The following is a 21,699-nucleotide window of genomic DNA, read 5'->3' on the forward strand; positions in this document are numbered from 1 at the left end:
AGTAGTGCCTGAAGCTGTTAAAAGCATGGATTGTTCCCTTTTTTTTTTAACTAAAAAAGCTTCATCTTTACAAATAAATATTTGTCCTTAGGATAAATTTCTGCAGTTTGCTTTCCAGGTAAGCACACTTCAAAAGTTTTGAGAAGATATTTCCTGATTCCAGAAAGCTATGTGAATTCCACTAGTGGTTTCACTTTCAGTGGTGGGATGGGGGAGGGACTCCTCTTCCCAGAATGCATCTTCATCAGCTGTGGGCGGTACTTAAAACCTGCCAATTCAAGGGGTGCCTGGGTGGCACAGTCAGTTAAGTGTCCGACTCTTGGTTTCTGCTCAGGTCATGGTCTCAGGGTCAGGAGCTTGAGTGTCGGGTTCCATGCTCGGTGCAGTCTACTTGGATTCTCTCTCTCTGCCCTACCCCCAAGTAAATCTTTAAAACAATCATTCCAATTCGAAAACGTGAAACATTTCTCCTTGTAAATGTACATTACTTTAGTTACTAGTATGATAGGCATTTACAACATTTACAAAACATACTCGGAGGTCATTCATAGTTTTTTTTTTTTTTTAAGGTTTTATTTATTTGACAGAGAGACACACAGCGAGAGAGGGAACAGAAACGGGAAACTGGAGAGGGAGAGGCAGGCTTCCTGCGGAGCAGGGGGCCCAATGCGGGGCTCGATCCTGGGAACCTGGGATCATGACCCGAGCCGAAGGCAAACACTTAATGTCTGAGCCAGCATAGTTATTTTTTTAGTAGATTGCCTACCTGTGTTTCCTTTGCCCATTTTTACAGTGTTTCCCCCCCTTTTTTTAAATTAAATTTTTAATTTTCTTTAGTTAACATACAGTACGATATCAGTTTCAGGTGTACAATACAGTGATTCAGCACTCGTGCACCACCCGGTGCTCATCACGATGAGTGTTACTTCTTCATCCCCGTCTCCTGTCTCACTCATCCCCCGACCACTCCTTCCCCTCTGGTAACCCCCAGTTTGTTCTCCATAGTTAAGAGTCTGTTTCCTTTGTCCTGGTTTGACCCCCAAATCTTGTTCGCTTGTGCATTTGTTTTGTTTCTTAAATTCCACATATGAGCGAAATCATAGGGTCTTTGTCTTTCTCTGAGTGACTTATTTCTCCTCGCATGATAGTCTCACTCCGTCCATGTTGTTGTAGATGGCAAGATTCTATTCCTTTTTCCACCCGCTTTCATTTTTAAGTAATCAGTTGTTTATCAGGTTAATTGCAAATACTTTCCTCCTGTATGTCCTTTAATACTGCTTAAACTGTTTATTGACATGAAAAATTTTAACATTTTAGTTTAATCATATATTTGAATTTGGCCTTTGTGGTTTCTGTTGTGCTTGGAAGTAGAAACAAATGGAGTCATGATGCTCTGAAGACCAAGTGAATTCAGCAATATTAGTACTAATTATTAAATTAATGATTTAATAATTACTCACTTTTTTTGCTTAGCAATTGAAAAAAACTCAAATAAGCAAACTGAAATTAATACAAAAAATAAATCTTCTACTGAAAAGTCTGCTGTTACTGTGAAAGGCAGGAAACAGCCTGGAAAGTAAAGGCTATGAATATTTTGGTGAGTTATTTTTAGATGACATGTTATTTGTTATTAAAAATACGTGGATAATATATAATTTAGAAAACGTTTTTTACATGTATTGTCTAAAATGTTTGAGGAAGACTGTTTGGCATGGTTCCGCTTGGCCCTACCTTTCTGTAAAGCTGTAGGTACTATGGCACATACGTTTTGCAGGGTTGGGCTCCAGGTGTTTTTACCAGCAGTGCAGGTGATTTCAAGCTGGGCTAACCAGTATGACAGGTCAGCTGGCCTTTGTTTCCAGTTTCGCTGAGTAGAAATTGCGTACTATACTTAATGACCTTCACATACTCTAAATCAAGGTCATTTCTTTTATTCTGTTTATGGACTGGAAGTAAGAGTGACCAGCACATGACATGCCATATATTTGGAGGCCTTAACTCTGGAAGTAAATATATTTGTTTTATTGATAGTCTTTCTCATTAGGATGCAAAGTGTGCGTGTAAGCTCAAATATTTTGTTTATAAATTAGGGCTTAGAGCAATGATTCCCACATAGTGATGGCCTAATAAATGTGTTGAATGAAAATGTAATAAATAATAATTTTGAACTTCAGTAAACCACAGCATCTGAAAGTTGGGAACTAGAGGAAGAACTTTCTAAATGATGTCACTGCTTCTAAATGTATTCTTAGGAATAAGTTTTAGGAGGCCTGGGATGTAAGTCTTGGAAATTTTCCTTGAGAGTTTTATGACCCCTGGCTTTGTTTCTGCTGAATCTTTGGTAGGTCTGTATCCTTTGCTGCATGTAGTGAATTTCATGAATCTTTAAATTCATCTTTCTCTTCTAAATTCGTAGCTTTCTTTAACCTTGTCAGTGACATTCGAGGGAGTGATTATTAGTTCCTAAGATTGTCTTGGGTTGAAGATTTTTCAGCCTTAGACATGCTTGCTTCTTGGCTTTTAAAAAATAATTAATGGGCCCAAATTACGGTGATACTAAGACATGCCCCGAGGCATGTCCTGTTTTCTAGACAACACTCTTCCTCACCTCCATTGTGGAGGAGCAGTCCAGGTTCTGCTTGGTGGTCAGGACTCCCTTCCTTGCTGGTTGAGAGGCTGGAGGACCATAGAGTTCTGGGCAACAGTCTGAGCTTCCAGGTCCGTGGAATCACTGTTGTACCTCCTGGTGGATGTGTTCCTCCTTTTGGAGCTAGAACCTCTAGCCTAGCAGCACTAGTTTCTAAGGTTATAGGAACAGGAGGCAGAGGTTTGCTAGGGGTCAGTAGGGATACTAGTCAGTGCTACCACTTCCATTTCTGCCCCTTGATTCCTGGGCCTGTGGACCCTGGCTATGAGAGAAATACCACCATGTATTGAACACAGATTCAGGGTGAATACAACTTCTTAGAGTACCTTTCTTCAGCCCTGTGAGGTATTACCTCTTAGCTAGTACCATAACTGAGTCTTCAAAAGGGCATTCTGTTGAACCAGCTGCTTCAGGATGGTGGGAAACATGCATGACCAGTGAATTCCAAGGGCATGGGCCCATTATTCTGCTGTGAGGTATTTCCTAGATCAGAAGCACTCCTGTGATGATGGTGGACAAGGCATTCTGAAAGTCCGCAGATAATAGTTTTGGCAGCAGCTCACCTTGCGTTCAAGGTGAATCTGTACCCAGAGTAAGTGGCTGTTCCAGTAAGGACAAAATGTTGCCCTCTCCATGATGGAGTGGCCCATTTCACTGAACCCACCATCAGGTAGCTGGCTAATCTCCCCTGGGAGTGGTGCCATAGTGAGGTCTCAGTGTTGGTTTTTGCTGCGGACAATTAGGCACACAGTGGTAAACGTAGCCAGATGATTCCGATGAGTAGCAGTGCACATAGCTGAGCCCATGTCCAATCTCCACCCTGCCATCATGGCCACTTTGTTTATGAGCCCATTGGACCAGGACAGGGGTGCTGGGGAAAGAGGCTGACTGGTGTCCTATCCACTTGATGATTATTCTTATTTTTTAAGATTATTTATTTATTTATTTGACAGACAGAGATCCCAAGTAGGCAGAGAGGCAGGCAGAGAGAGAGAAGGAAGCAGGCTCCCTGCCGAGCAGAGAGCCTGACGCGGGGCTCGAACCCAGGACCCCGGGATCATGACCCGAGCTGAAGGCAGAGGCTTTAACCCACTGAGCCACCCAGGCGCCCCTATCCACTTGATTATTAAACTTCTCCTTTGCCAGTGTCCTTTTTTGACGAGAAGTCACATGGGACACGTATATCTTCACATTTTTTTTTCCCATTCAGAGAGTTCTGTCTGTATACCTCTGACCCCAATTCCCTTGCTATCAGTTTTCTAGTCGTTTCTTCCTGACCGTCTGGCACATCACTGGACACAACGCGTGAGTTTGTAATGACATGTCTGGCCATTTCTCCTCCCAGGCAAAGTGAACAGCCAGGAGCATCGGGAGGATTTCCCTTCAGTGCTGTCCTTCATGGACGTTTCCGAGGGCCCCAGTGCTGCGGCCGTCCACTCTGGGTGCTGTCGTGTAGAACCATCTGTAAACCGGGCTGGAGTCTTTTCTTCCCTCTGTCAGCTGACTGTAAGGACCGTCCTGTGGGGCCTCAGGTGCAAGTTGGGGGAGAGAAGTAGTAGAGTAGGAGTGGGGACATGGGCATTTGGTCCACTTGTTCATGTGACTTACTTGTACCTTCAGGGCCTGCTTGGGCTTGATCATGTCCATACCACTTCTGTTGGGTGGTGGAGTGCTGCTGTACGTCTGGTGTCATGGCTCGGTGGTCAGATAACAAACACCCTGTTCCTGATGGGCAGCTCCAGTCACATGGTAACTTGGTGGCTCATGATGAAGTGTTCAATCTCTTTTAAGGCCCAGTAACAGGCCAAGATCTGTTTCTTAAAAGAGACTGGTTATCTGTGCAGGGCTGTCCTTCATGTATGTGGAGCATACTACAGCACCCAGTAGTGGTGCTGTAGTGCTGTAGTGCTGTAGGACTTTGCTTGAAAGTCCTAAGGGCCTGTGCCATGATCTGTCTCTAGCGCCTGTCAGAGGCTCCAAGCAGCAACCCCTCTGCCACAGACACATAAGGCACCAGTGGATTTGCAGACCTGGTGACCTGAGGAGGAAAGCAGTTTGCACAGCAGCCTGTGCTTGTCCCAGAACCTTCTTTTGTTCTGGACACCACCGTACACTGGCAGCTCTGGGCGTCCCTTGATAAATGAGCTTGAGTAACACACCCAGAGGGGCTCTGTGAGGGATTTGTCACCTCTAAAATCCTAAGAAGCCCATGGACAGTTGTTTCTCTCTTGGTTGTAGGAAGAGCCAGATTCAACAACTCACCTTCTCCTGAGAAGAGAACTCTCCATGTGTTCCACACTAGACCCCTGGAGCTTTCTCTGACATAGAAGGCCCCTGAATTATTCTTGGATTGATTCTCCACCTCTGACATGAAAATGTCTTACTAGTTAGTCTAGATACTTGCTACTTCTCACTCACTAGATCCAGTCAGCACAATGTCATCATTAGAATGGCCCCTGTGATATTTTGTGGAAGGGAAAGGCCATCAATATTCCTGCAAATTAAATTGTGACCCAGGACTGAAGAATTGGAGGGCCCTGAAGGAAAGCAGTGAGGGTGCTTTGCTGGCTTTGCAGCTGCAAGTAAACTTCTTACGGTAGGTCTTAGGGGACAGAGGTGAAGACAGAGGCCAGGAGTCACACACCAGGTACCAGTGTGTTAATTTACTCAAGCATTGAAACCACATCTGGAACAGCAGCTGGAACAACAGCAACAGTGGGGGATCGCCATTGAGTGAGGCTTATGGTAATCCACTGTCATTGTCCTAAGGTATGTTCTGGGGATGTGGGAGTCACCACTTTTGTGTCTTTCTGACCCTTGATGGTGGCACTAATTTCTGCATTTCTTTCGGGGATGTGGCATGACTTTTGGTTTACTATTTTCCTAGTTAGAGGCAATTCTAGAAGCTTCCATGTGGTGTTTCCCACTGTAGGAGCCCTTATTACAACAGGTCAGGGGACCAGAGTAGGGATTCTGTCAGCTGTGAAGTATATCTGTTCCGTGTGCATTCTGGCACTGGGCATGTGACCATAGACCGGGTTTGCAGACCCACTGGGACATCTGTGAGACCTGAGCTAATATTCCATCGACAGGCTGATCTCCATAAGCCCTTCCTCTGTCTGGTGGGCCACAGTGGTGTTTTGGGTCTCCTAGATTTAGTGTCAGGTCAGAGCCAGTGTTTAGTAGTCCTTGGAAAGTCTCAGGGTTTCCTTTACCCCAGTGCAGTTATATCATCCACATTCGTCAGTCATTTAACATTTTGTAAAACTTGGGAGATTTTCTTGAGTTGTTATTTGTCTTCTTGGTTAAGACTTGTGCATTTCTGCCAAATTCTTTGAGGTCTCAGAAGATGTCTGAAATTATCTTTATCTCCCATGGATCATTGCTCCCGTACTTTCACACTGAAATTTTCCAGTAAAGATTCATCGTTCAGTGAGTAAAAGTTATTTATTGTGTCATTAGCAATACCTTGGTTAAAAAAAGAACTTAATTTGAAAAGAAATAGAATGACTTACCTATAAAATTGTCAGTATGGATGGTTTTGATCGCTTGTGCCTTAGTGTGTAAATCACATGCACTAGGCCAGTATGAGTATTGATAATGCTTTAGTATGTTTAAAAATATTTAGTTTGAATTAAATACAGTGTCTGGATTTTGGGCACGTGGATTTAAGATGTTACATGTTAACCAGATTACGGTAGAATGCCACTTCACTTCTGTGGGCCAGAATTTAGTAACGTAAATAAATAAAATATTACTCTTAGTTCTAAATCTCTATCATGGAACAAGATGTATCTCTGTATACAGTGAGAAAATTATTAAAACAGCTTGAAAAATGTGATGTACAAAAATGATATCTGAGCTGGAACGAGGCAGAATGGTGATCCTCTGGTCATGGGCAGTGTCAGCCCCGTGTCTGTCAGACAGCCGGATGCAGCTGAGCCATGTCCCTTCGTTCGCTTAGTGTGGGTATGACACGGCCAGCAACTGTAGATATTCTAGGACGGTACAAAGAGAGCAGAGATGACAAATTCAAATGGATCTAAAATTTGTATTGTCACTTGTATTGTTAAAGTTGGAAAAGGGTGAAACATGGACAGAAAAAAAGAAAGCATCTATTTGTATTCACTTCCTTTGTATCTTGTTAAAACTTAGAAAAATATAAAATTAGTCAGTTCCACAGGTTGAAAAACTGATACACAGGGGATTTTCTTCTCTGGGTGATAGACATGTCTTGGAATGAGATGGAGACTTGTGAATGCACTAAATGCATTGAATTACTCCCTTTCAGTGGTAATTTCACGTAATGTGAGATTAAAGTTAAAAACTGACCAGGAATAAATCTTTGGAGGGTAGGAGAATAACGGTGTCAGTTGTGCCTTAAATGGTCAGGAAATAATTCTTTAGTTCTTTGAGGTATCCCGCCACCGGGGGCCAATTTTTGCTAAGCTGTCCATACTCCTTGTGAAACAGACAGAGACACATATTTATAACATGATTGCCTAGTTGACTTTTAGTTTTTAAGAGATAGCCACCATGAACCTGACTAGTCTTTTTAAGGCGTGGATATTTTATTTTGATTTTTCAGCAGGAATAGACAGTATGCTATTGTGGGTATCATGAAGAAACAATACAAAATCCATCTTTATTTTATCAATTTTCAGGTCCCACAAAGATTAAAAAAAGTCAGACTTCTGGATTATAAGCAATCAAACTTAAAAAGAAAAATAAATATTACATCTACTTATGTATAGATATTAAATCAAAATCAGTCCTTCATAAAGTTTAATATATCATTACTTAATTTTACCAGTAGTTTCTAATTAATTGATCTTAATAGTCACTTATTACTGTAGTTACTGGATATTAATAGAGGTATTATTTTTAATATTAAAAATAAAACACAATCTAAGTGTCAAAGTAAGAAATTTACTTAATTGAATTTGGTAGATCCTAACAGTGGAGTGCTTTTTTGGCCATTAGAGAAAGATGTTGAAAAACACATTTTTCTCTGGGTGGTAAATTAATTACAGAATACAAAATTTTTTTTTGGTGATTGTATTTTATAATATTTCTACAACAGACATTGCTTTTTTGTTATAAGAAAAAAGTTATATTAAGATAAAAAGTTGTACAGCTCTGCTAAAATTGTTCTTTATTTTTTGTTCTAATTCTGAGGTTCACACAATACTTACTGTTCAAAAGCTTTAGAAAGCTTTTAGAAAGCTTTTAGAAAGACTTGTCTTTCTCTAAAGCTTCTCCTTTCTTGGTAGAATTTTTTTTATTATATAACTCACTTTTTGACAACTGCATTAGATCCTCAATCCCACTGAAATACTGATTTTAACTTAGATTTGTCATTTTGGAAAGGTACTGAATATGGCTGAACTCTAATTAATTTTCTGTTTTAAATTCATGAAAATTTTCACCTAGATGACGGAAAGTAATAGATCAATCATTTGCTTCATAGTATTCTATGGTGGACTTTGGAATATTTTGTACTCCAGCAGATGGAGCTAGAAGTTAATGCATCCTGTGGTGATCTCGCAGGTCTGTTTGGTTTGGTTTGAAATGAAGTCTTCTAGGATTAGTAAATAACCTTTGTTTAAGTTAAGGTACATCTTTGGGGAATAGATATAAGAGATCTTTCAAAAAGGTTGTCACTTATATTGCTTTAGACAAACTATGAGGTTTTTGAATTTTTTGGGTTATATTGATATAATTTAGCTATATTGAAGTAATTTTAGCTTTTTGAGTAGAGAAATTTGATTAATATTTTTATTTTATAAATTAATATGTAGTCATATATAATAAATTATATTATATATATTAGTCCTAATTTAAAACTGGGAAAGTTTTATCAAAATTATAGAATAATTCTTAAGGGATATATACGTATGCATGTCTGATGTATGTTTGTAAAATGCTGGGAACTTATTAAGTCTTACAAAATTGTCAAGAATATAATTACTACTTGGGAATGTTAGATATATTATTTTTCTCTGTATTAGGTGTGTTTCTCAAAGTAACTTCAACTTATATGTTATAGATTTAATAATTAAATTAACATAAACTAAGTCTGAGACTTTCACATTTATATACTCTGGTAAATAAACTTAGTTTTTTGCATTTACTTATTTAGTCTTTGAATAAAAACTGGTTATTTATGTAGATGATTATCCTGTTAAGATAAGACCATCAATGCTCAAAATCTTTGTGTTAAATCAATATTTCTTGCAAAAATAAATACAGTAGAGGTTCTGTATCATATTATATCCCTTTCTACAGTTGTGGTTGTCAAAACCTTTAGTACTAACGTTGAGTCTCCTGGAAAAGGGACAGTTGGGGGAAAGTAAAAGAAATTATAAAATTATATATACGTACACACACGTATGTGTTATATATACACACACGTATATAGCATATACACATGTGTACACATAATACGTGTATATGAAGTTCAGCATGTAAAAGTGTAGGCATCTAATTTCATGCCAAACTAAACGAGTTCGTATTCAGAATCTTTGTAATCATACGCACCGTTTTCTTCACTTGTTCTGCAGACATTGCTCCTCCTTCATATCTGTTGATAGAGATTTCTTCAGCTTTTCATAACTGTCTTCGTTTTAATTGTGTGGGTTAGTCAGAACAGATACTTTTTCTGATTTGTGAGCTTTTGCCCAAGGCATTGTCGTATTTCTTAACTTTTGATTCTCAGAGAAAAATGTGTAGCTTTCCCTGCATGAAAGGGGACTGACGAGAAGGAGGAATTCTGAACTGTGCGTATTTGTAGCTCAGTCACAATAACAGCGTCTGCTTCTGCGCTACGGATGAACTGTGCGTATTTGTAGCTCAGTCACAATAACAGCGTCTGCTTCTGCGCTACGGATGAACTGTGCGTATTTGTAGCTCAGTCACAATAACAGCGTCTGCTTCTGCGCTACGGATGATAGTTGTTTCAAATTGCAAAAACTTACAAAGCTCCCCCCAGTGTAAAAAAGTTAGTGGAGTTTAAGCATCCAGGGGTTTATATTCATGGTGGCAGCTGTTAGAGAGCACGCTCTGAGCTCCCTGCTCGGTGCTGATTCAGCTGGAGCTGGGAGTTGAACTGTGCGGCCAGTGAGGCTGGTAGATACAGTGAGTGGTGTGGCCTAGGGGAAGCCCAGCATTTTGTTGGGAGATTACCAACAGGGATTTGGAGAGAAGGAGGTTTAAATATGTTTCTTTTTTTTTTTTTTTTTTTTTTTGGTAAGGGTCTTTGTTCCTTATAGAAAACTTACAATATGTAGAAAAGTAGGAAGAAAATCATCCATAATTTTAATATATTCACATTGTTGGTAATTTGTGTAATTCTTTGCAGTTTACTTTCTGTATCTATTATTGGTCATTGTTGTTTTCATATATTTTTAATATCATGTGTATACAGGTTTTTGTTTTGTAACCTTTTTGGGGTGTAATTAATGAGAATCTTTTTTTTTAATTTTAAAAAGATTTTATTTATTTGAGAGTATGAGCATGAGAGAGCATGAGCTGGGACAGGGGCAGAGAGAGAGGGAGAAGCAGGCTCCCTGCTGAGCAGGGAGCCCGAAGAGACTGGGCTCTATTTCAGGACCCGGGGATCATGACCTGAGCCAAAGGGAGATGCTTAACTGACTGAGCCACCCAGATGCCCCTAATGAGAATACTTCTTTGGGAATGGTTGAGAGCTAATTTTAGTTGTAACTCACTTTCTTGTCTTTATCTGGTCACATTGCTGGTGTGCATTAGAATTTTTCAATTGTTTGGAGGATTTGCCTTATTTTGAGATGGCTGGCAGGAGGCACTGACATTTGTTTAGTATTTGGTATGTTATTTCTCTTCTGTTCTTTATGAGAGCCTATGAGTTAAGTTATAGCCTGTTTTATACATGAGGAAACAGAGTTGAAGTTCCTTTTCTCGCTCATATATAACTGATAGATGCACACTCAGGCTAGTCAGACGTAAAGTCAGACATAAAGTGCCGCTCACGCAGACATTGGCCGTCAGGACTTTTAGGCCTTTTACATCACGAATAGTATGAATGCCTTGTTTTGTTACAGGACATTATAGCACACAAAGTACATACAGTACAAGCAATGTTTTATTGAAGTTGGATTTGTTAAAGCCTTCCCATATTTGGTGTTTTCAGAAGGCTTGGGTCTACATGTGCTCACATATAAACACATGTAGCAGTGCTGAATTCTGTTTCAGTGTTTTACAAACTGATCAGAAGCTCAACTAATTTTGTTTTACACAGATGGATAGAATTAATAAGCTGTCATATTCTCAGTTTAAACATTTCCTTTAGTAAAATCTTATTAAGCTGATTGCTTTTTGTAGCAGATATTAGCAAAATTCAAAATATTGTGCTTTTTTCATTCAGAATGTTAAGTGTGAGATCCATAGAGTTGGATCTTGCTCTCTAAAAAGCAAGAGATCTTGAATCTATTCCCTTGTCTATCATTTGTAAGTTACGGAATTTGTGTGGCATTTATTTAACCTCTTTTAAAAAAGGCGTTTGGTTTCTGAGTGAATTAAACAAGGGATCTCCAAGTTCTTTTCTGCTCCAAAACTCTGTGTTTCCTTTTATTCCTGGTGCATTAAAATAAAAGTGAACTTTTGCTTATTTTGAACGAATCTTAATTTCAGAATCTTACAAATGTAGTCTATCCTGCTTAAGTATTTTGTCAAAGACATCTTTATTTAGACCATTAGAAACAAGAAGAGAGGTCCTTTTAGTTTAAAGCAATTCTTTGAGAAGATCTAAAACTAGTACTTTTTTTCCTTAAGTGATTTATTATTTTTTTTCCTTTCAGAGTATAAATTGAAAATAGCAGGTACAATAGGAGCTTAACAAACGGAGGCTTTGCAGTGATTTCTTTATATTTAAGATGTTTTATATTTAAGATGTTTTTGACACTATCTTTTTTTTTAAATTTATTTACTGAGTGAGAGTGAGAGAGAGCACATAAGCAGGGGCAGTGACAGGCAGAGGGAGAAGCAGACTCCCTGCTGAGCAGGGAGCACAATGTGAGACTTGGTCCCAGGACCCTGGGATCATGACCTGAGCTGAAGGGAGACACTGACTGAGCCACCCAGGCACCCTTAGGACACTGTCATTTGATTACGGTATACTTTCTAAATGTATCAAAGAATATTATAAGCAGGGTATAGAAAAGGGAGAAAAAAGAATAAACTTGATGGTTTTGTGAGGTATCGTAGAGGTCCACTGTGGAATGTGTACTGGAGCAATTACATTTTAGGAATTTAGGGCAAGAGAGTAAAGAGAATGGATAACAATTTCGTTGAGTAAGTGAGAACAAAGACATAGGAATTGAGGTTTAGGCTTTATTGAGTTGTGTGTTGAAACAAAAAAGGGGGGCAAGAACATCAGTAAGTATTTGGGAAGTCAACTTCAAACAGTGGGTAACTACAGGTTAAAAACAGCTTTTTAAAGATTAACAAATCCACGAGGACAGTAAGTAAAGAAAGAGCAAACTGCTGTGGTGTTTTATGCCCAGAGCATTCCCTGTGTTTATTGTTTTATCAAAAACTAAGGCTCAGGTATGAAGTAAGAAAATCAGTATTCAAGTTTAAAAGCTACATATAGTCTAACCAAGATGAGTAAGAGAGATTGTATATACCCTGTCACCTAAAACAACTAAGTTTTCAAGAAAATGTAGGCACTGAAGCTCAGCAATTCAGCATATATGAGTCCTGCAGCCAGGGTGCTGCTGGGAGGATGGGGGTGCAGGATACAGATGTGGGGGGGGGCAAGTGACTGGAGGTTCTGGACAGAGTACTAGACAGGAGCGAGTTGCACTGAGACACGCTGTTGTACAGCTGGATGAATGAAAGGGCTATCATCATCTCAGTTTAAACATTTCTCCTTGTAAGTCTTACTAAACTGATGTTCTTTTTGTGGGGGTGGCAGAAGCTGAAATGAAGGTTTTTCATGAGGTTGTATTCCTTATTGGAGGCTTTGGGAAATAATTTACTTCCAGGATCGTTCAGGTTATTGGCTGAATTTGGTTCGTTGTGGTTTTTTTTTTTTTTAAAGATTTTTAATTTATTTATTTGACAGAGAGAGATCACAGGTAGACAGAGAGGCAGGCAAAGAGAGAGAGAGGAGGAAGCAGGCTTCCTGCTGAGCAGAGAGCCCGATGCGGGACTCGATCCCAGGACCCTGAGATCATGACCTGAGCCGAAGGCAGCGGCTTAACCCACTGAGCCACCCAGGCGCCCCGGTTCGTTGTGGTTTTAAGACTGAAGCCCATTTCCTTGCCAGGTGCTGGTCTTTGCTCTAGAGGCTGCCCACCTCTTATGTTTTTCATTTGACCCCCTCTAGCAAAAGTGGGTTGAGTTCCTCTCTGATATACCCTTCTGCTGCTTCTCTCTGACTTCAGCTGGGGAACGTTCTCTGTTTTTAAAGGTTATTTGGGTAGGTTTCACCCACCTGGCTAATTTAAGATGATCTCTCTGTCAACCTATGTTAAGGTCTATGACCTTAATAATTATATCTGCGGTCTTTTTGGCATTGAATAATGGTCCTCTTTCCTGCCTACCCATCTCCCCCCATTCAGGTCTACCTAGAACCTCAGAATGTGGCCTTATTTGGAAATAATGTCTTTGAAGATGTAATTAGTTAAGATAAGGTCACATGGGCTTAGGGTGGGCCCTAATTTAATTACTAGTATCCTTAAAAGAAGATAAAACGAAGACACAGACACACCTGAAAAAGGCCATGTGAAGACATAGGTAGATTTGGAGAGATACATCTGTAAGAACTAGGAATGCAGCTACCAGAAGAGATAAGGAAGGATTCTTGCCTAGAACCTTCAGAAGGGATATGGCCCTACTGATACCATGATTTTGGACTTAGAGCCTCCAAAACTGTGAAAGAACAAATTTCTGTTTCTAGTGCAACCCTAGAAAACTAATATATCATGTAATGTAACATATTCAAAGATTCTAGGGATTAAGATGTGGACATCTTTGGGGGTTCACTCTGCCTACCTGGAGTCCACACCTGAGTACAAAGCAGGGCCTCCCTGCTCATTAGGGTGCCTGCTTCTCCCTCCCCTCTCTCTCAAACAAATAAAATAATAATAAAAAAAGATAATTGGCTGCTTAAAAAATAGTAACAATGTATTATGATTTTACAGCATACACAGGTAAAATGCATGACAACAATAGCACAAAGGCAGAAGGAAAGAAATGAAAATACACTGTTGGAAGGTTATTATGCTGTACATGAGTATTATATCACTTGAAAGATTATGATTAGTTAAGGTGTATGTGATAAACCTGCATATAACCCTAAAATAGTTTAATGAAGAGGTATAGTCAATAAGCAACTGTAAAAAATAAAATGGAATCATAAAAATTAATCCAAAGGAGTACAGAAAAAGAAGAAAACGGGACAATAAATGAGACAAAAAGAAAATAAAGAGCAAATCAACAGACTTAAACCTGACCATATCAGTAAACATCAGTGGTGGTTTAAACATTCCGATTAAAAAATCGAGATTGGGGGCACCTGGTAGGCTCAGTCAGAAGAGCATGTAACTCTTGATCTTGGGGTTGGGAGTTTGAGCCCCATTTTGGGTATAGAGATTACTTAAAAATAAATAAACTTTTTTAAAAAGGCAGAGATTATCAGATTAAATAAAAAGGAGGACTCAAGTATAGGGGGGCCTACAGTAAACTCATTTTAAATATACAGACACAAATGTGTTTAGAGCAATAGCAGAAAAAAGGTATGCCATGCTAATCCTAATAAGAAGAAAGCTGGAGTAGGTATATTATTATTAGAAAAGGGTATCGGTTTTGCTAGGCATAAACAAGATCATTTCATAATGATGAAGGACTTGATTCATCAAAACTTAATAAACATTTATCTACCTAATAAATAGCTATTAAATACATGAAGCAAAAACTTAAGAGAAATCAATTAAATTAGATACAAATTAGAGTAAGTAAAAAATACAAATTAGAGTAAGAAAACTTAACAAAATCACAGTTCTATTCAGATTTACCAATATCTTCTTTTTAATAATTGATGGAACAAATTAAGAAAATTAACAAGATAGACGATTTGAATAACATTCTTAACTAACTTGACCTAATTTATTTATTTATGTTTTCAGATTTTATTTATTTATTTGACAGAGAGAGCCACAGCAAGAGAAGGAATACAAGCAGGGGGAGCAGCGAGCAGAGGGAGAGGGAGAAGCAGGGTTCCTCCTGAGCAGGGAGCCTGATGTGGGGCTTAATCCCAAGACCCTGGGACTATGACATGAGCCCAAGGCATTCACTTGGCAACTGAGCCACCCAGGTGACCCCAGTTTGGCCTACTTTGTATTTATAGACCACTCTGCCCAACGCCAGTAGAATATACATTCTTTTAGTCTACTAGGTACATTTGCCAAGAGAGACTATATTCTGTGCCATAAAATAAATCTCAATTCTTTTTTTTTTTATTTTTAAATTTTTATATAAACATAAAATGTATTATTAGCCCCAGGGGTACAGGTCTGTGAATCACCAGGTTTACACATTTCACAGCACTCACCATAGCACATATCTTCCCCAATGTCCATAACCCCACCACCCTCTCCTGACCCCCCAACCCCACAAAACCCTTTGTTTTGTGTAAATCTCAATTCTTTTTTTTTTTTTTAAAGATTTTATTTATTCATTTGACACAGAGAGATCACAAGTAGGCAGAGAGGCAGGCAGAGAGAGAGAGAGGAGGAAGCAGGCTCCCCGCGGAGCAGAGAACGATGTGGGACTCGATCCCAGGACCCTGAGATCATGACCTGAGCCGAAGGCAGCGGCTTAACCCACTGAGCCACCCAGGCGCCCTAAATCTCAATTCTTTTAGAAGAATTTAAGACATATAAGATATGTCTTTTAATGAAATTAAATGGGAAACCAGTGGCAGAAACATACTTAGAAGATCCCTCAATTATTTGGTAACTAAATAACTAATAAGCCAAAGAAGAAATTAGAAGGGGAATTTGAAAGTACTTTGAACTAAATGAAAACAAAAATAAAACATTTGAAAATTTATAGCACTAAAATGTCCATTTTAGAAAAGAAAAAGTTTCTTAAATCAGTGCCCATAATTCCTACCTTAAGAAAACAGGAAGAGGAGAGCAAATGAATACCAAATTAAGAAGACTGGAAATTAAAAAAAGATAAGATGAAAAATCAGTGAAATAGAAAACAGAAAATACAGAGAAAGTGAGAAGATCAATAAAATTAATAAAGCTGCAGTCAGGTTGATTAGCAAAAAAAAAAGAGATGACACCAATTACTAATAAGAGGAATGAAAGAGGTGACATCATTATGGATTCTACAGGTATTGAAAGGATAATTAGTGCACATTGTGAACACCTTTATGTCAATACAGCACCTTAGAGAAATGGGAAAATTTGGAAGGCAAAAACTACTGAAGTCTCACAAATGTAGAAATTTTACAAATGTTCTTACAAATAAAACTGTAGGCCAAGAAGAATTCACTCTCAGTTCTATTAAATATTTAAGGAAGAAGCAATACCAGTTCTACACAGACTCTTTTAGAAAATTGGAAGTGAAGGAATACTTCCTAATTCATGGTGCCTAGCATTACCTTGTTCCCAGAACCAGACAGACATTACAAGAAAAGAGAGTTATGCATAAATTCTAAGCAAAATTTAGCAAATCAAATATAGCAATATATAAAAAGAATAATACATTATAATTTTTGACAAATCAATGAATGTAATTACTATATTCAAACCCTAAAAAAGAAAAGTCACCATAATACATGCAGAAATATCAGAAGAAAAATTCAACATCCATTCTTGATAAAATCTGTCAGCAAATTAGGCATGAAAGGGAATTTCTTCAACCTAATAAAGAGCATCTGTAAAAACCCTATAGGTAACATTATGCTTAATGAAAGACTTTTCCCTGGGAATAGAAACAAGGTAAAGATGTCCCCTCACCACTTCTATCCAACATTGTTCTGGTGATTTTTAGAAAATAAAGAACATTAAGGTTGGAAAGGAAAAAGTGAAACTGTATCTACTAACGGATGATTTGGTTGTCTATATAGAAATTGTGGTAGAGTCTATTATTAAGAAGCTCTTAGAACCAGTTAATGAATTTGCAAGGTTGCAGGATACACAATAAATGTACAAAACTCAACTGTATTTCTGTATACTTGCAATGAATAAATGGACATTGATTAAAAAAAAAAGCAATGCCACTTGTATATAGTAGCATCAGAAACATGTTATACTTAGGGATACTATATACTATACTATATACTATATACTATATACTATACTATATACTATATAGTATAAAACACTGCTGATAAAAAATAAAGAATGCCACAATAAATGGAGAGATATACCATGTTCATGGATAAAAAGACAATGTTAAGATGTCAGTTTTCTCCAGATTGGTCTACCAATTTAATGCAGTCTCATTGAAAATCCCAGAAGGGTTTTTTTTCCTCCCCCCTTTTTTGGTAGAAATTGAAAAGCTGATCTGAAATTGAGATGGGAATTCAAAGGACTTAGCATAGCCAAAACAACTTTGAAAGCAAACAAAATTGGAAGACTTACTACCCAACTCAAAACCTTAAATTTTAAGGCCATGTAATCATGATGGTGTGGTATCAGCATAAAGCTATATAGATTGACTCAATGGAATAGAGAATCCAGGAATATATCTACACATATACTGTCCGTTTACTTTCAGTGAAGGTGCAAAGGCAATTTGGCAGAAAAAGAGTATTCTTTTCTACAAATGGTGTTGGAGCAATTGGATAGTCATAGGGAAAAAAATGAACATCAGTCCATACCAGGCACCAAATACAAAAGGCGACTCAAAGGGATCATAGATATAAATGTAGATCTTAAAACTGTAGCCCTTGTTGAAGGAAACATAGGAGAAAGTATTAGTGTTACTGGAATAGACCGTAATTTCTTGGGAAAGATGATCTGTAAAAGAAAAAATTGGTAAATTGGACTTTGTCAAAATCAAGAAATTTTGTTCTTTGGAAGATACTTGTTAAAAAGGTAGATGAAAAGACAATCTACAGATGGGGAGAAAATATCTGCTAATTATATACCTGATGAAGGACTTGTATTCAGCATATGTAAAAAACTTGCCAAACTCAACAGTAAGTAAACAAACATCTAATGAAACAATGGGCAACAGACTTGAAGGGATTTTTCACCAAAGAAGATACATATGGGTGGCAGACAAGTTCATGAAGATGTTCATGTTATTTTTTATTGATTTAGGGAAATGCAAATTTAAACAGTAAAGAGATACCACTATATACCTATTAGAATGGCTGAAACGGAAAAGACTCCTCGTACCATATTTTGGTTAAAACAAAGGTTTTGTTCATTCCTCTGTCTCTTGTGCTTGGAACACTGCCTTCTAAATAGGGGCTTTGAAAGTTTTCCAAAGCACTGAGTGATAAGTGCATGTGATAGATTGAATTTATACTTAGTATAATTTTGTCTTTAACTCTTGATTTTTTAAGTATTACAGGTATTATTTTGAAAATCGTTTTTAAATTTGAGAGTTTTACCTATAAAAGATGTAAGAAGTTTGGCCAAACATAATCCCAAAGATAGACTTAGTCTTCTTTTCCTAAATCTATTTATTATCATTTTAGTAGCTCTTTATTGTGGTTTTATGAGTACAGAATGTGCCAAAAGGTGATACGAACTTGTCTGCCTTTCTTATATTTTCCTTCCCACTTAGAATTGCTTACTTAACCTTCTATGATATAGTGATTTTTAAAAATCCCAGGAGTTAACTCTGCCACTGGCAGACTCTACAACCTTGGCTAAGTTATATAACCAGCCTATGCCTCTGTCTTGTTGGGGGATTCCTGTGAGGAATACACGAGTTCATATAATACTGGTAAATCACTTGGAATAGTGCTTGGCACCGAAGGACCCAAGAAGTGCTAATTATTACTTTTAGTGTTTTTAGTAGGCTTAAATTAAATATTTATTTGTTTTTATTAACATATAATGTATTATTTGCCCCAGGGGTACAGGTCTGTGGGTCATCAAGCTTACATAATCCACAGCACTCACCATAGCACATACGTTCCCCAATAAGCCAGCCACCCTGTCCCTCCCCCCAACAACCCTCAGTTTGTTTTCTGAGATTGAGTCTCTTACGGTTTGTCTCCCTCTCCCGTCCCATCTTGTTTCATTTTCCCACCCACGATGCCCCCGCCCTGCTGCTCAAATTCCTCATATCAGGGAGATCATATAATTGTCTATCTCTGATTGACTTACTTTGCTTGGGCTTAAATTAAATGATACTGTGCATGTAAAATGTCTAGTAGAGTATCTGGCATTTATTAAGTGCTCAATTCATGCTAGTGGCTCTAATTTAAATATTCAGATGCCAGTATATCTAAAGAGACTCTGTCTTGGATCTCTGCATTTGTCATATCTTTAGTGAATTTGTTTTAGGGCATGGAGAAAAATATTTCTAGTTTCTACATTGGTTTTCCCTAATAGGTACAAGCTACAAAGTTACAGAAATTTGGATGTGTAATTATTTTCTCATTTGTAAGTTTAGGTGATTTGTTAGGCACTGTCTTCAAGTTTATATTTATTTTTATTATTAAAAAGTATAGCTCTTTGACTAATATCATAATTTAGCGTAGTAATTTTTTTTTGAGAAGGCCTGTCTCTAATCTTTTTATTCTTTTTTTGTTACCTCCCTATAGGCTTGTGGAATCTTGCTTCTCTCTTTTCCAACCTTTGTTTATTTGTGTTGATGCCCTTTGCCTTTTTCTTTCTGGAATCAGAAGGTTTTGCTGGCCTGAAAAAGGTAAGTGAATCATATTTTGGAATTAAATTTTTCAAAAGAAGTATATGTCACTCATGTTGAACTAGTAAAAACAGGCTTGAACAACCATTTGAAATATAAAACATTTAATTAGTAATAATGACATCTTATTAATATTAATCATGTTGACAATAATATTAATAATATTGCATATTGAATGATTTTGTTCCGTAGGGAGGAAGTCATCTTTTGACCTTTGAAGGTTTTAATAGTACCTGTAAACTTGGAGTATTTGTAGAGAAGAAAGCTGATAAGATAGCCGTTCTTCCTTTTGTAGGCTCTCTTGGATTTAGTGTAAAGTATGACATGAAATTCTCAAAATATTAAACCATATTTTGATGTACAAGTTATTTTGTATCTCGTATTTTCGGGAGAGTAGCATATTATAAAATCAAACATGCCCTGTAGATAGTCAGATTCTCAAGATACTGTGAGTTATTGATCCTAGTGAATGTGAGAGGTTAAAAGTGAGCCTAACAGGAGACTTTGCAAGAGCATCTTAAACAATCAGTCCAGACTGTATCAGTGGTAATAGCTTCATCTGTCTTTGAAAATAACATTTTAAAGTGAAACAAACGATGTTCCTGTTTATGGCTTGTGGGGGTCTTTGCTATAACCATATAGCAATGGTTAACCATATAACCATATGGAATATAATACAAAGATTTAAATAGTTAATACTTTTTGGCAAAAATGAGGTCCGAGTTACAGTTTATTTATGGACACATTACACCTTTTTAGTTGTTAGTTCTATTTGTATTGTGCTATGTGAAGTGAAGGTATGCCTGTGTGTCTTACTGTTGAACAATACTCTAATGCCAGCTCAATACCTGTGGCAAGGGAAGCTATAAACTGAATTTTTATGACTTTTTATTTCATATAACTTTTTGTAGGTACTTAGCAATGAAATTGTTTAGTCTCACATTTTGCAAGTCTTCTGATTTTAAACCTTAAGTACATCCTTTTGTTGAAGGATGCCAGGAAAGAGTCACTGAGAGGTGATAGGGTATTGTTTTAGCGGATGTACCTTCTTGCTTTCTAGAGATTACTTCATACTTGAATAGTTTGAACCTGAAAAGTCAGAGTTGATTTCATATATAATAAGTGTCCTGAGATCAGAATGGATGGTTGTATTTGGTAGTCAGACCTGACATTGAGAAAACTGGCTTTGATATACTGGAATTGTTTTTTATCATGGTTTATCTGAATTATTTCAATCATCTGTATAATGTGAAAGAATTGTGTAGTTTCAGTTTAAAAAGCTCTTTGCTTAAGACTTCTTGAAGAAATTATAGGAGTTTTGCTGAATGGGATGTAGTGCAGACCTTCCTTTTATAAGGAGAAAACTGAGGTCCAAATATATTAGCTGTTATTAAGTTGTCTAAGGGCCACATATGTACAATTCCAGAACGGGTACTAAAACCTCGTGGTTATAACCACCCCAGAGTGGGTGATCTTCACATGTCAACACTGGAGTTTATTGAGGCTGCCCAAGTGGATGAGGTGGCCAAGGACAAACGGGGCTGGAGCAGAGAGGACTACTCTGTGGCGGCCTTGCAGAGGAAGGAAGCAAAGGAGGCTGCTGAGCAGGTCCCGTGAGAAAGCGGGGGGCACAGGGGGGTAGTTTTGTGGAGGCCAGAAGACAGGGTTTCTGGAAGAATGGGATGTAAAATACTGTGTTGAAGAGGGCTGGAAAGAATGAACACCAAGAAGTGACAGCAGAGGAGACACTTGAGAAAGTGATTTCTGTATAATTTTAGAGCCAAAGCTTTTGATGGATATTCATGCATTCAACAGAGTTTTGCGAAGCACCTACTAGGAAGTAATTATGCTACTATAGGACCTTGCTGGGACAGAAATGAAAAGCCAGGGCTTCTGCCTTCCAGAGATAGGACAAAGAGTTGCAATCAAATGGGATGTGGTGTGATGAACTTTATGCAGCCCGCTGTGATGGGAGGCACTGGAAGGAGTAAAGTCTTGATTTGCATAGGAAACTGGGGAGGCTTCACGGGAGGGGTCCCCCTGCACTTGAGCTAAGACTTGAAGGAATGAATAGGCTTTTGCCGGAGGGAGCGTGGCATTCCAGGCTTGAGCAAAGGCACAGATTCTGCCTGGATTGAGGGAATGGCTGGCACTTAGCTATAGAA

General features: G+C 38.0%; 1 protein-coding gene across 3 annotated transcripts in view; it reads left to right on the forward strand.

Moving 5' to 3' along the window:
• LMBR1 (limb development membrane protein 1) overlaps positions 1-21,699 on the forward strand; it is a 157,509-nt gene that overhangs the window by 47,916 nt on the left and 87,894 nt on the right. For all 3 annotated transcript variants that reach the window (XM_032303985.1, XM_032303987.1, XM_032303986.1), the window contains exon 5: positions 19,431-19,534. In XM_032303985.1, coding sequence (XP_032159876.1) covers positions 19,431-19,534 — 104 coding nt within the window. The remainder of the gene's footprint in view (positions 1-19,430; positions 19,535-21,699) is intronic.

Source organism: Mustela erminea, chromosome 11, assembly GCF_009829155.1.
Source record: "Mustela erminea isolate mMusErm1 chromosome 11, mMusErm1.Pri, whole genome shotgun sequence".
NCBI lineage: Eukaryota > Metazoa > Chordata > Mammalia > Carnivora > Mustelidae > Mustela > Mustela erminea.